At 41.1% G+C, this 15610-nt stretch overlaps 1 protein-coding gene across 2 annotated transcripts in view; it reads left to right on the top strand.

Annotated features, from left to right (window-relative positions):
* Positions 1-4601: 4601 nt before the first annotated feature.
* Positions 4602-15610, top strand: part of TMTC2 (transmembrane O-mannosyltransferase targeting cadherins 2) — a 370895-nt gene continuing 359886 nt past the window's right edge. For both annotated transcript variants that reach the window (XM_057742666.1, XM_057742667.1), the window contains exon 1: positions 4602-4732. In XM_057742666.1, coding sequence (XP_057598649.1) covers positions 4650-4732 — 83 coding nt within the window. In that variant the 5' untranslated portion in view covers positions 4602-4649. The remainder of the gene's footprint in view (positions 4733-15610) is intronic.

The following is a 15610-nucleotide window of genomic DNA, read 5'->3' as shown; positions in this document are numbered from 1 at the left end:
TAATTCATTGAGGAAGTGGTGAGGTAGCAGATGTGTGGAACCTACTTGGGGGAAATAAGGGCTTAGCACTTTTTTGGCCAGTCTTGTGTCTAAGGTAGAAAACTCAAGGCAGCCAGACTAATTTCCTTCATCTGTGGAGAGCAACGGTAGCTTTAAATAGAATACACACACACACGTATATATATGTACATATATATGTATACATATATATATATAATTTTCAGAACCCAGGCAGCAACCTCACAATGGATAAGTATACCTTAGTAAATTGAAAAGCAATGTCCTCAGGTTTGAAATGATCTCCAAGGAGAGATCTTTACATTTTTAATCTTATTTCATCCCCAAAGTTGTTCAAGGAAGGTCGAAAATGCAGGCGTTGGCTGCTTCTCAGCCCTTGGAGAGCAGTCTGAAAGAGATAAGGCTCAGTGCACTGGAAGAATATTGAGACCCATGTTAGATTATAGTAGGAAAATTTGTTAAAAGCAACTGGATTCTCAAACACAGCTGGATTTTTCAGCCTTCCATTCATCAGGGATGGCAAGACGTGCCACTTTGTGGCATTTCTCACAGTCTCCTGTGCTTCTAATTCAGAGGAGTTAGGGGTGAGGAGAGGAGAAAAGGAGGAGGTGAGGGAGGAAGGTAGAAAATATTTCTTTAAAACTGTTGGAGCCTCGAAAATGGAGACAGCCCTGGAAAATGCTTACAAGCTTTTAGCAGGTTGAACCCAGACCTCTCATATTTACTTTCATGCCTCCCAGTCCTCTTAATTATTGAACAGAGCTGTGTGTGACTTCCCACCACCCCCACTTTCCTGCAGAGTTGATGCATTCTTAAGAAGTTTTAACCTACTTCCTCCCGCCCTCTTTTGTTAATTTTTCACTATCTTTAACATCGACAACAACAGAGTTTACCCTATTCTCTCAGGATGAAAATTTGTGGGGTTTTTGTTGTTGTTGTTTCATAATAGTTTTTTAAAAATATAAATGTATTTATTTATTTATTCATTTATTTATTTACTTGTTTATTTATTGGCTGCCTTGTGTCTTTGTTGCTGCACATGGGCTTTCTCTAGCTGGGGGGACTGGAGGCTACTCTTCATTTCAGTGCACGGGCTCCTCATTGCAGTGTCTTCTCTTGTTGTGGAGCACGGGCTCTAGGCACGTGGGCTTCAGTAGCTGTGGCACACGGGCTCAATAGTTGTGGCTCATGGACTCTAGAGCTCAGGCTCAATAGTTGTGGCACCTGGGCTTAGTTGCTCTGTGGCATATGGGATCTTCCTGGAGCAGAGATGGAACCCGTGTCCCCTGTATTGGCAGGTGGATTCTTAACCACTGCGCCACCAGGGAAGTCCCTGAAATTTGTGTATTTTCAGTTGTTATATAGTTTCTGCTGAGCACATTTACTTGTTTATTTATTGCCAACTTTTTTTTCTTCTACCTGTCCAGATGTTTATAGGTGCTGGGCATTACATGAAAAACAAAATTGATAAGGTCCCTGGCCTCTTGGAGCTGCCATTCTGGTGGTAATTTCAGATACTGATGCGTACTATGAAGAAAATAATGCAGCCTGATGGGATAGAGGTTGCTGGGGGAGAGGCTACTTCCTCAAGTGTGGGCTTCCTAAAGGCTGTGAAGCCTTTCTAGGCGATGACATTTGAACTGAGACTTGAATGCTGAGAAGGAGCTGGAGAAGGTCTGGCTAGAAGGCATTCCATGTGGGAGAAAGAAAAGTGTAAACTCCGGCGGAAAAGGATGTCTGTGTGGCTGGAGCACCAGGAACACAGTGAGACGGGAGGGAGTCACTGGGCCAGATGAGGGGCTTGGCTGACCGTGGTAAGGATTCAAGTTTTATTCTGTGTATAACAGGAAGTCATTGAACATTTGTTTTAGCAGGGGGATCATAGGGTTTCAAAAGAATCCTCTGTCTAATATCTGAAGTTATGACTGGAGAGGGGTGGGAACTACAGGAGCAGAAGTAAGGAGACCACTTAGAAAGCTTCTGCATTAGTCCATGTAGGGAACATGGGTAGCTTGGATTAGGAGTGGAGCAGTATGGATGTGATGGGAGTAGGTTTTGGAGGTAAACATCTAGGTGTTAGTTGACAACCTAAAGGATAAGAGGAAGTTGGAAAGAATAATAATAGTAGTAGTAATAATAAATAACAGCTACCACTTCTATTGCATTTAGGACCCTTCTAGGTGCTTTACGCATGTTAACTACTTTCATCTTCATAATGATAGTACCCATAGATAGGTACTATTATCATCACTGTTTTATAGGTGAGAAAACTGAGGCACAAAGAGGTTAAGTGACTGGCCAAAGGTTACCCAGATGGTAAGCAGCAGACTGGGGACTCAAACCCAGCCATCTGCTTCCAGAGGAGCGTGCCCTTCTGCCAGTGTCCTAGGATCCATTATCAACACGTGAGTGCAGTAGAGGGACACAGAGGACCTTGATGGGCCAATAGATACGATTTTAAATACTTTTTGACAGTGAGTAGAGGTTATGGGGTTAAAAACAATGAAAAGGTAAAAGATCAGCCCCTGCCTTTAAAGATACAATTCCCTCCTATGTGTGTTTACTTATGTTTTTCCCAGGGCCCCAAAAATGGGCCCATCATGCATGGCATAATAGGTGTAATAAATATTCATCATGTCATCTGTGAATACATAATTTCCTTGTGAAATCAGGGAAAGATGGAGCGTCGTTTTGCAGACATCCAAACCACTGTATCTGCTCTTCAGGCCACTGCCAAACAATCCGGGGGGTTCAATTTCTTGCCGCCGTTTTGGAGAACTTGCTGCTTAGGTGCTGCCACTGGAGCTATGGCAGAGGTATTGGGGGGGCGGGGTAAGTCAGCCCTCTACAGGTCTGTTTTGCATTGTGGCTTCCGTGCAGCAGGGGGCGCTGCAGTAGTGTTCATCGTGGTCCAAGGGAGCCACTCTTCCAGCCAGAAAGGGGCCAAGCCGGGAGGAGGTGTGGCAGGCAGCCCACGGTCCGCTTTGGTCTTGCAACTTTAGTACCCAGAGCTCGTTCTGCAGAGACCATTCTTCGACACCATATTTCATCCCGTTGGACGCCTTCCATCCAGTCCTGCATCCGGGCGGAAAGGAAAGGGCCTTAGCTTCCCGCCTGCCGAGGTTTAAGCACAGCGCTGTACTACGTCGTACAGGCAGGCGTCTTCTCTTTGTGTTCTAGGGGTCAGCCTGACAGTTCCCTTGAAACCACGAAAAGCCCCTGCAGCTGCGGGGTGTGCATGTTGTGTGCGCGCTTGTCCTTCTTTCCTCTTTTGCGGTCCTGTCTTTTTAACCTGACTGCGGGAATGTCTCCTTCCCCACACGTCTCTCCACTGACATTCGGGACAATGGTCGGCTCGCAGCTGAAATCTCTGGCTCCTAAGATGCCCTTCAAAGCTCTCCAACGCCCCCCTACCCCCACCCCCATTTCGGCTCACGCACAGTGAGGGTGCGTGACAGGTCTCGTGTGTGTTGGTGGCAATCAGGTCTGAAGCACTCGCCCAACCTGTCCTTCCTCTCCCGGTCCCCAGAAGTGTCTCCAGCGGACCGGACTTACGCCTGGCAGCGCTTGGCACACACTGCGCTGGGATTGAGACCCAGCCGGTGCCAGGCGCCGCCAGGCAGCAGCGGGCCGAGCGACCGCGTCCTGCTCGGTCTCCTTTCTCCTCCAGCTCCCCCGCCCAGGGCGCACTCCACTACCTCCCTGGGCTGTCTTCCAGCCGTCGCCCCTGGGTTCCCGGGGCTTCCCAGAGTGAAGTCGAAGGTGAACGCAACACGGGGAGGGCGGGAGGTAGGGAGGAGGAGCCTCCGGCCCCGGGAGAGGGTGGGAGGAGCCTTCAGCCCGGGGGGTGGGGGTGGGGTGTGGGCGGAACCTTAGGGGCGGATCTGGGTGGAGAAAGGGGCTGGGCGAACCGGGTTGGAGGGCTGGCCACGCAGGCGCGGGGGGCAGCGCCGAGCACCCCACGCGGGAGCTTGTGGAATCTCCAGCCACAGCTTCTCACTTCACTGGAGAAGGGGCTGGGGCCGGGAGGGGAGCTAATAAAGAGTGAATGAGCTGCAGCCGCTGTGGCGGCCGGAGTCTGCCCGAGCGGCACCGAAGCGGGCGCCCGGGAGGCGGCGAGGGGAGGTGGTTCGCCTCGTCCCTCCCACCCTCCCTTCTCTCTCTCTCTCTTCCTCCAGCTGGTCTCAGAGCCCGGCTCGGTCCGGTCCCTCTGCCCCCATCCCGCACTCTTCCACCTCCTCCGAGTCCCACTCCTCACCTAGGGCGCCCCGCACTGCCATGGGTTAGGGTCGGGGCGCGAGCCGCGCGAAGGACCAGCCCTGTGCGTCCGCCGAGGGGCGCGGAGCCCGAACGCCGCTCGCCGCTCGCCGGCGCAGGGCATGGGGAGCGCGGTGTGAGCCCGCACCCGGGGAGGACGCAGGAGCTGCGGAGACGGGCGCGAGGAGGAGGAGGAGGAGAAGGAGCAGAGCGGTAGATTGGAAGGACCCGAGGGAGGAAGGGAGGGTGGGGAAGCGAGGGAAAAGTGAAGCTGGGAGGAGAAAGCGGCGGAAGGTGGGGATTGATGCTTCTGTTTTTTGTTGCCGCTGCTGCCTTTGCGCTGGGAGCCGAGCCGGAGGGAAGGCGGTGGAGAGATGATTGCAGAGTTGGTGAGCAGCGCTCTGGGGCTCGCCTTGTATCTCAACACCCTGAGTGCGGATTTCTGCTACGATGACAGGTAAGGGGGTAAGTGGAAGGGGTGACGGGCTGCTTGGGGACTTCGCGTGAGCTCTGAAGCTTCCCGCTTTAAGGCTCGAAGTGCGTCTCGGAGGGACTAGTCCAGCACCTGAAGGTTTAGGGGACGCGTAAACATCAACGCTGAAAGCAAACACCGGGGACGAGGGCGCACTGGGCGGGCTGAGGGAGTTTGGGTTCCTAGTTTGTAGCAGGTTCCTCTCCCTTGCTTCTAGGCTGTTGGCAGGCGCTTAAGTTTCTTAGCGGAAATCACAGCAATTTGGGAAACTGTTTAATGAACGTATTAAAAAAAATCTTGGGTGTTCCTTGGTGCAACAAAAGCACAGTAAGCGATTTTACGTCTGGACTGGAAGGAAGCTGCTCCCAGCCCCCTAATAGCTCTTCTCTGTAACGTTTCCTTTTATTGATGGGACACTTTTATTTCCCGAGGTTAAAACACACGTTTGACAGTTGCCAAAATAGTGGAGAGATCGCACTGTGTTTCAACTTTCCCTTTTGACGGGTACTTTACTTTGAGCCAGGATAAAGCTGCTCATCTCTCCCGCTCCCCCGCCTCCCTCACCAATCGATGGAGTAGCACTTTATAAAAGCCTGGGCTGTCCTTTCTGTTTGGGAGTTTTACATGAGACGTTAGCGATTCTTTTGTGCTAATTGGGGAAGAAGACGCCCCTAGAGACTGAAGTTGTCTTCTGCATTGGGTTAGTTTGGGTGGCTAATGAGACCTGAACTGTGTTGTCAAAGAAACTGCATCGATTTCTGGGAAATGTCACAACTGTGCTCGTGTCCCTACCTATTTTTTAAACGTTGTTAGTGTTTAGAAACTGATGAAAAGCTCCAATAGCCATTAGGGAAAATTCCAATTTGTGTCTTTCCAGTGACTTAATCTGATTACAATTAAAACAGATGCATAATTAAAATATATTAGGGAGAACAGCACGCCTGGCTAAACTTATTAACCGTCCTGGGGTGTTTCATGCTCCATTGAAATTAAACCATCCAAAAAGTGAGCACAGATTTACTTTGACAGCTTTTCAGCAGCCTCTCTGGGCTGTAGAGAGTGAATGGATCCCCAGGGTCAGGGCGAGGCAGTGAGTGAACTTAAGCAAAGTGGTTGATAGTGAGGGGTGATGAAGGCAGAATCTTCTCCCGGTGGTGATTAGCCATATTCTGTATCCTCTGCTGTACCCACTCTCCGACTAAAAGCATGTTCATGGATGTATGCCTTACGTCAGCGAATCTTGGTTCACACTCACACGTCTGTTATGAAATCCCCTGATAATAGGTGCAAGAACATCCAGCACACCTTTCTTAATGCATTTTATATAGTGTCTATCAGAGACTAGTTGATAGAAAGCCACTGTTAGACATAAACTTTTCCTCAACTTTTCAGCAGTGTACAGGTTTTAGCAATTATGCTGCATGCTCTGAGAAATAAATGGCCTGTGTGTAAGAGTGAGGTGAGCTGCTTCTGATCTTGTGTTACTGGAACAGAATTTCCAGTAACAAAAGTTCCAATTTTGTGTTACTGTGCACCTGCCATTTCTAGAGTATTGGCAGAAAAAGCTTGTTTCCAAAGTTGGGTGACGCTAAAGTGGGCTCAGGGAAGAATCTGGGCAGTCACTGGCACTGTTGGGGATAGTTTGAAGATGAGCATTTAAACCAATAATTAAGAACTTATATAAAAAAATAATTTACTGTAATACTGTAACTGTTGTAGAACACTGTGATAAATCAAGCATTCCCAGTGTGGCTATTCTTTATTGCTGTCCATTTCTTTAAAAAGTATGTCAGAAGAAACTATCTTATAAAGATTAAGGCTGGAACTAAACCACTTTTGCATGTACATTTCTCTTATTGCACAAAATGCTTATTTTGTATTCTTTAATCATCAATCAGAAATGTTAGTGTTGTAACTTGGGCAGAATGGTGTGAGTGTGATGGTAAATTAGTAGTGCTTTGGTAGTTGACAATTGTTTTAAGTTCTTTACCTGCTATAGATTGAATGGAGTGTCAAAAGTCCTGACTTATACCTAGCTGCATAGATAAATTTAATGTGATGATTTGCCCATATCATCTAATTGATAGCATGCCCGATGTGTGATATGTAGACAGTATATACCAATATGATGTTGAAGGCCTGTAAATATAAATTATACTTAGCTACAATTTGAAAAGTGTATTTTACTCTAAATTTCTTAGCAGCAGAACTGCATATGCAGTCACAGGCTCTTGAGAGTATGAAATCTTACAAATATCACGCTTGGTTTTTATGAATCCTAGAAATTATGAAATATGTATTAATAGGGACATGACACTTATTTGGTGTCTGTATAGCATGTTCCGGTGATTCAGTGCCCAGGTTTCTGTCTCACTGCTCTAACTCACTGGTGTGAGAAGGGGGGATAAAAGCTGGGGAGTCAAGTGGAAACTGTAGAATGATGATAATGTGTTTCTTTCCACCATTCCATTTCAGACTACAAAGACTCAAGTGTAAAACTGTGTTTAAACTGCATCTGTTGCTCCTGCTGCCCTCCCTTCCACCCCTCTCTGCTGCCCCAGGAACTTTTATGAAATATGGTTCCACAAGAAGAGGGCAGTGCTGGGAGTGAAAGAGCATGGGAGATGGCTCTTATGTTCCCCTTGCTTGACTAAATCAAGACTCTGCATTTTAGCTGAAGAATCTGGCATTTACTATAGGGGGGCTTTCTGTTGCTTCAGCTTAAACATTATTGCTGTGGTACTTCTCCAAGTTATCATTTCTTTTAAATATAGTGATCAAGTTTACTTTATAAACTATGTATGTAATTACGTCCAGTGTTTGATGTAGCTTGGTTGAGATTAAGTGGTAATCTGAACCCTTTTTTTTAGCAAAATCAATTTCCCTATGGTAAAATTTAATATTTTAAAAGTGTTTCTGTGCTAAACGTAAGAATATGGCTCTGATGTGATGAAACAAACAGTAGAAGGGTAGAATCACCATATCTGATGAAAAAGCATATACAGTTTCAGCTTCTTCCCCTTTCCCCTTGCCTTCAATCTAGTAATGACTGTATTGAATCTTAAATTGTGGTTAGAGTAAAACTGGAATTATAAATATGCAGTCTTTGCCAAATTTTAAGTCATGTTGCATGTGACTTCTTGAAGGACCATCTCATTTTCTGGAGAAATTTGATGTTAGGTCAATGGGAAAAACTTGCTGATCCCAAATTCTCTGCTCTCTTACATATTTGTTGAAGATAACATTGCATCACTTTCCCTTCATCCTCTTTAAAAGTCCTGCTGTGTTTTGCATAAAGATAACACCCAAAGAGGAGTCAGTTTACTTCAAAGCAACAAAAGTAAACTATCACTTGCTGTTTCATAGTGTGATTTCATTTTGCACATATCATCTAATTGACAGCATGTCCTTCATGATAGATAACAAGTAAATAGTGATAATGCAACGAATACATCTTTTTATTCTCATGAGTAAAATAATGCATTAGTTTAAAAACAAAAATGACCATTTGAGTTTTTGAAAGTGGGAAATGGGTTCGTGGCTGCTTTGAAAAATTTTTTCCTTATTGCCCATTCTGCAGTTGTTAAACTCAACCATGATCATTAACATTATCTTTAAGTTTCTCAGTTATTGATGTGCAGTAATTATGTGAAACTTGGAGAAGCATCTCCATAGTTGGAATTTCTACTCTTGAAATCAAACCTACCCCAAACTCTCAGCAGTACATCCCTAGTTTATTCATTTAGGTGTAAATGTAAATCTCAGTTTTATAGAAGCACTCCTTAAAGTTTTTTTCCTTAATGTTATAAAGAGTTTAATTAACAATATTTAAAATGAAGGAATAGAGGATTTAAGGTATATTGACAGTTTTTTTTTTTTTTTTAAACCTTTTGTTTTTTTCCTAAAGATATTCAACTATATTTTCTTCTTGGTCTTTTAATATTATTATCAGTTTGGGTTTTTGACCTGGTATAAGAATCACTTTTGAAATGACTAGTCTCTCTAACGTCTCTCTAGAAAGTTCTCTCTAATAAACCTGCCTTGGGCCAGTCCGGGTTTGTTATCTTAAAAGTGTAGTATGTTCAACCACTGAGGGCATGTCTGGTATTTAGTAACAGCATGTTTAGAAAGAATTACTATAAAATCAAAGTAAATAAGGGAGAAGTTTGCTTTGTATCAAAAATTGTCTCTTCAGGTCTTTATTGGAAGAAGCCAGTGTGTACAAGAGTGTTATTTTACTCTCATTTCCTTCCCAGTTGATAATGTACTAAAAAAAAAAAAAGGCCGGTGGATACAATTCATAGTTTATGAAATATTTTATGTGACAATTTATTTTCTAGCTAAGTTTTGATTGTTTAATCAAATCTACGTGGAAAAGGTTCATTTTGCTGTTGGAACAAGTACATCTCTTAACAGTAAATTAAAATTAAAATCAAGTGAAGCCTGTATGGACTGTTTTGCCCAACCCTTATTGAGCTTGTCACATGGGGTTTATCCTAGCAAATGACCCCTATACAAGCACTGAATGGACATGTACAAGTGCCATAGGGGAAATTGCTTGCCAGCCATCTGTCTCTTAGTTTTTCTCATATAGAATGAATATACTGTACTTGGGGGAGGGACTGTATTATTGCATATTATTGGTTAACCTCGTTTCGTCATGTGCACTTAGTTTTTCAGAGCTAATGTGCCCCTACAGTAACACTGAAATCCCTGCTGCTATAATTCTGAAATAGCTACAACCTTTTGGATTCCAACATGAGTTAAGAGCAGTTTGTCTTCCTAATCTCTTTGTTGCTGTTCAGCACGCTAAAAGCACTTGTTTAAAATGCCCTTGATGGTGCAGCTGTTTATCGTAGGCAAAGGGTATGTTTTCTCTAAAACAGGCATCTTCATAATATTAGGAAAGGACAAAGTTTACCCTTAAGGTGCTCCGATAAATCCGTGTCTGACAAACCTACTTTCTTATAACTTCATTGTTCTCATCCTACATGCATTTAACACAGTAACATGCATCTCTTAAAATTTTTGATTCTGTCTTGGAAGCTAAGTTTTATATGAGCTTTGGGTTCTTCCTTTAATGGCTTCACAAAAGTGACAAGTGTGGCAGCCTTGATGGAAAGGACAAGTGGGTTGCTGAATGTAACGACTTTCCCTCTGTGAATAGCTGTCCTCATTAAGAGCCTAGCTGAAGAAAAGTGGAGAGGCCTATCACCAGTAGCTACATCCTTCTATTTTTCATGGGATGAAAAAGGCATAATATTTTGAATCATTACAGGTGTAATTATGCACAGCGCTAGATGGTTCCTTTGAAGATTTGACTTGTATGTGTTTTTGAGGAATAAAGCACTACATTCATTAATTCACTAATTATGAGCACCACTAGACATGGGTTTCCCATATATATGGTGCATAATACAAACAGCAGGTGTTCCCCCTTGTCAGTAAGCATCCCTACCTGTCTGTCCTTTCCTACCTGTGCTTTACCAGGTACCGTATAGTGTTTGAATCTGGGAGTCTGATGATAGACATAAAAAATGCTGATAGCTTGTCTTTTAGCAGAATCTCACTTGCATTGACTCATGTTTATTTTGATTGATACTCAGATTTTTAAACTTTTATTGGGATTCTGTTGGCTTCTTTCTCAGAGCATCTCTGTTGAGGATCCATGGTTGATGGTTTGAACTGGACTTATTCTTGATCTGGTGCTCATTGGCACTTTATTCATACCTGTGGAAGCTTTAGAATACCTTTTCCAAATGGCTCCTTTCTGATTTCAGGTCAGTTGTTTTTCTTGGAGATCTGCAGTGGCTGAACTCTTTGCGCTAACTAGATTTGCCTTGACTGGTCATAGGGATTGAAGACTTTTGCCTCAGAGGTTATTTTGGTTGTATTTTCTAGGCAGTTAATTCCAACAAGATGCAGCAGTATCAAATTTCTATTGATCTCTTTTCCTCCTCTCTGACAGTTTAGTTTTTCAGTTGCATTTGTCAGTTTGTCTGGTACTCAAGGTTTCTTAGAATAAAAGGTATAGATGCTCATTTCAGTCTTTTAGAAACTTTTGGGGATTACAATTTTGGGTTAAACTGTGACCTTTTTTTCTTTACAGGTAAATTGAGTTAGCCTGTCTATTCAGGAGAAATTTGAAGAAGGTGGGAACACTGAAATGATTTGTTTTCAAGATTCTATGTTAAAAAATTTCAATTGTGTTTTTAAAGTAATTTATTTTATTTAAGGACACTTTATAAGATGCAGTTAATTTGAGTAACTAGAAATGATTGTTTTAAAGATAAGATGGAGAGAAATTTTGACTTGCTCATGTCTAAAAAAATAATTTGGAAAAGAGATTAGTGTTGAAAACTCTAACTCCCCCTTTAGATTCCATTTTATTATGGAAATAAGTGAAATTATATGTACATTTACTTATTTCAAGGCTATACACATGCCACATTGCTTGAGGGCAGTGCTACTGTATCTGCTTTAAAAGTACCTTAGTACACAGCAGAGAAGATGCTATTTGCTTATGATAGTTTGGTGTAAGCTTTTGTTTCTTGATTTCTTTGCTGGGGGGGTTTCATGATATCAGGGTGAGGCAGGGTCTGAAGCGTGGCACAGCATGTAGTTATAGTCAGAGAGATGGACCAAATTACATGATTTGTCAAATGAAACACACATCAGTGGCCTTGGAATAGCAGCTGTGTGGTAGGTGTTGTGGCCAAATAAAATGTGTCTTTCCCTTTGTCTTTGATGAATACCCTTTATTTCTGTGGAATTTATTATAATAAATGTGTGATTATTCTTAAGAAGCAGCAAGTTTAAAAAAAAAACAAGTTCACTGTAGTCTTATGATTATGGTTTAACTAGGAAACAGTGTATAAAGATATTACCATGGGGTAAAGGAATTTACTGACATTTGAAACTGAAAAAGTCACAACTTTTGATAGTGAAAGTACTTTTTTCCTAATTGTCATTCCAAGGATTGTTGATTTCCTTAAGAGTAGAAAAATGTGACTATACTAGCGTAGAAATTCTCACTTGGCATCATTTAGGAGTATTTTGACTTCTGAGGATGTGTTATTTGCTGAAAAGTGGCCACTGGGGCACAATATGGCTCTTGACATTTTGAATGGTGTTAAATGATGGCACCGAAATATTTCAAACAGCCATGTTTCAACATTGTTTAAAAATCCAGTGGGAAGAATGGCAGTCCATAGAACCTTGCATTCTTTGAATTCTTTGGGTATTAATTTTAAATGCAGTTCACAAGTTTGCTTTTTACAAAATAAGTTTTTTTTTTTGTTTTTTGTTTTCTCCTTTAAAGAAAGATGAATAAGGCTAGTGAAATTTTTACAACTGGGTCTTAACGAAATTTTGTGCTCTTTTTTCAATTGCGTATAAGTATTCTATGAAGAGACTGAAAGGATGCAGACCATAGCCTTGTTTTTTGTTTTTGCTTTAATCTATCAGTTGGGTTATATGTCTGTATTCAGGATATTGTTATAAAGCATATTGTTATTGAGCATCTATTATGAATCCAAGATTATAAAACTAGTCTTTGAGAGAGGCAGATAAGTGAAAACACTGTGGGAAAAGTAAACATCTTGTTTTTGTTCATTTCCAGCTTGTTCCATGTCTACTCTGCTTTCTTGTCTGTTTGGGGTATCTCTTGGATTAAAAATGAGAGTCAGTAATCTGACTCCTTACAGTTTCAGTGCATGTCGAAGTGACATTCCTGCAAATTGCGTCCCCCACAGGGGGTGCCTTAGGTGGTGGCTATAGAGATTGCATTCATAGGCTTGACTGCTTTTCGAAGTTTGGAGAGGACACTTGTCATTACAGGGCCATTTGTGAAAAGGGGGTAGGGCTGGCAGCTGTGTTTTTCCCCTAGGGACCATTCTCATTGTTTTATAAACTATCTTCTGTCTACTTCTGCCCTCCTATCTTCAGGTTTTTAAAGGTATTATAATTACTGAGCCTACTGCCCTGAGTTGTAAAAGCTGTCTTAAGGTAAAATACTTGGGTCCAAATATTTTGTCAAGTGTACTTCTTTTAGAATAGGATGTTTCTCTCCTCCTCCACATAATTAACTACAGGACTGCTCTCCCAAAGCAATTGAAAAGAGCTCATTTTGACAAAGCAAGCTTCTAATGACAAATTTTCCAACTACGAATTTGCAGAAGAAAAGTTCTCCGATGATGAAGAAGTTTAATCAGGCAAAAAGACATTTTTATTTGCAGAAATAGGCCCTTTAGAGGGAGGCAATTACTTATAGCCGATGTGAAAAACTGGTATACCTGAATTCATTTGGTAAAACTCATTTAAAGTAGGAAGGTTATTCTTGTTGTTTTATTGAAAGAAAAAAAAATGGTGCTGAGTTGTATCACTGAATTTATATTAAAGAAATAGGTTTTACACTTTAACCCACTCTTACAGGGATATGTACTCACTTAACCAAAGAAAATGAATTTGAGATTCGAACAAAAATCTGTAATGAAGACACTAGTGTCCAGCCTGAAATTACCAACTGTAGTTTGCCACAGATATCTAGTCTTCTATTTAAAATATCCTATTGAAATGACCTCTTTTTGGTTTGCTTCCTCCACCTCTGTATTTTTAAGAGTCTTTGTATTTTTTCTTTTAAAAAACAGTGGTATTTTTTGCTTTTGTTCCGTGTTGAACAGAAAATGAAACTTCACTGTTTTAAAATCTCTTGAATGTCACTAACATAAAGTAGACCATTTCTGTGAGAGAGTATTTAGTAGCTGCTTTTAAATTCAGGCCTGATATGATATTGAGGTTGCCTGTGGCAGGCCAGAGGGCTTTAGACCTGGTCCTCTCTCATAATCACCCACCTCCACGCTTCACCTTCATCTTTTGATATGCATGATTACCTTGTAGAAAATCTTCTAAAATGCAGTTCAAATTCTCAGTTTCTTTGAACCAGATGGATATCTTTGTACCTCGCCTGAAAGGACAGTTTTGAGCTGGGCCTCTTGTTGGATCTCTTTCCATCAATGTACATGTATATATATTTCTAGATCAGTGCTTCCCAAACTTCAGTTTATCTGCACATCACCTGGGCTGGTTAAAATGCAGATTCTGCCTGGAATGGGTCTCAGAGTCTACATTTCCGTCATTCCCAGATGTGATACACGTTGCTGGTTCATGTAGTGTACACGTCAGCTCAGTGAGTTTTACAGGAATTTGGAAAACACTGCCTAAATGCCTGGATTAAAAAAGTTTTAGGATAATCTTTTATATGTCAAAAGCATATAGATTTAGCCATTTTATTTAATCTCTTGTTTGTTTTTATATTTGTTCAGTCATGACAACTTTAAATTGATCTTAAGTATTTAAGATGTTTTGAAAAGGTAGAGAGCCTGCTAAAATCTAGGAGATGATCTCTATTGAAATATCTGTCACCATCTTGTGTTACAGTATCATCTTCTTTGTAACATTACTGTGGAGACAGATGCTGAATTCTGATTTTGACAAATAAACTGATAGGTGATTGCCTTAGGCTTACGACTTGAATAGATACTAATGCCTAAACTGAGTCTGTAGTCAGTGCCTTCATGAGTTTGTACTTTTGTTGAACAATACCTTGTAGGGAAACTTGGCTTACATTGCAGGGTAAAAGGACCAGTTACAGTACATCAGATGTGAATAATCTTTGGTACTCTGGTTCTGCTTAGCAGGGTGTATTGTCACTGGGTACTTGTGGTCTCTCTCTTCAATGAAACCCCTTTTCTCTTGGGAGTATGTTCAGATTCAGAGCAGTTCTGGCAGCCCAGTGATTAGGAAAGATAGATGTCAGATAAGCTGAAGTTTTTCTGCATTGAAGTGTTTGTGTTAATCAGTGCGGTACTGAGAATCTGCAGTAAGTATGCTTAGCACATGTACTGGATGGTGACATCTATTATTTAAACGTGGTGATACATTTTTGTAACTACTTAGAAATTTTTTTTCTTTTAGACCTTTCCAAGCAGCAAAGTGGCAAAAAGTAAAGCAATCACAAGAATTTTGGAATCAAATAAACTAGGGATCTAATCCCAGAACTGTTACTTGCTAACTGTGTAATTTTGATTGTGTTACTAAAACTCTTCTAGCTTCTGTTCCTATTCTATAGAATGGGGATAGTAATACTCTATAGAGTTGTTGGAAGAATTTAGTAAGTTTTATAAAATGCCTGGTAAAGTGGTGTCTAGAATACTTATTAAGTATTTCTCTTGATCAAAAATTATTCATTAACTCTATAGCTGATATTTTAAAATCAGTATATAATAACATCTAAAAATATTGTAGAGAATTTAGGGATTTTTCTTTAAAGCCAATATTCAAAATTTAAACTTATTTCCAATAATATTTAACTTGGTATTTCAGATAGACTTAGTGTCACTGAAAGGGTTCAGTGAACTATATTAAATAATTACTAATTTTAAATTTTAATTTTCATCTTGGGTGATAGGTTTGGAGAAATGATGTTGAAATGTAAACATTATACACACACACACGCATGCGTACACACACACATTTTGCCAATAAAATGCCAAAAAATGTGGTATATATTCGAGTAAATGTATAACAATCACTTTGTTGTACACCTGAAACTAACACAACATTGTAGATCAACTATATTCCAATAAAATTAAAATATTAAAAAAATATTAATTGGACAACCAATTAAAAAAAGTACATATGAAACCCAGAACTCAGATGTTTCCCATCCTGATCACCGCAAGTGACTTTCTTCTTTAGATTAGATGATACTGTGTGTAGGAGTGTGTGCAAAATTATGATTTTTTAGCATTTTATAAGAATTGTTCCACTCTCTGATGTATATCTTAGATTTTTAAGGGAAAT

Source organism: Hippopotamus amphibius, chromosome 7, assembly GCF_030028045.1.
Source record: "Hippopotamus amphibius kiboko isolate mHipAmp2 chromosome 7, mHipAmp2.hap2, whole genome shotgun sequence".
NCBI classification, from domain to species: Eukaryota; Metazoa; Chordata; class Mammalia; order Artiodactyla; family Hippopotamidae; genus Hippopotamus; species Hippopotamus amphibius.
Note: the sequence above shows the minus strand (reverse complement) of the source record. Positions and strands in the feature narration are given on the sequence as shown.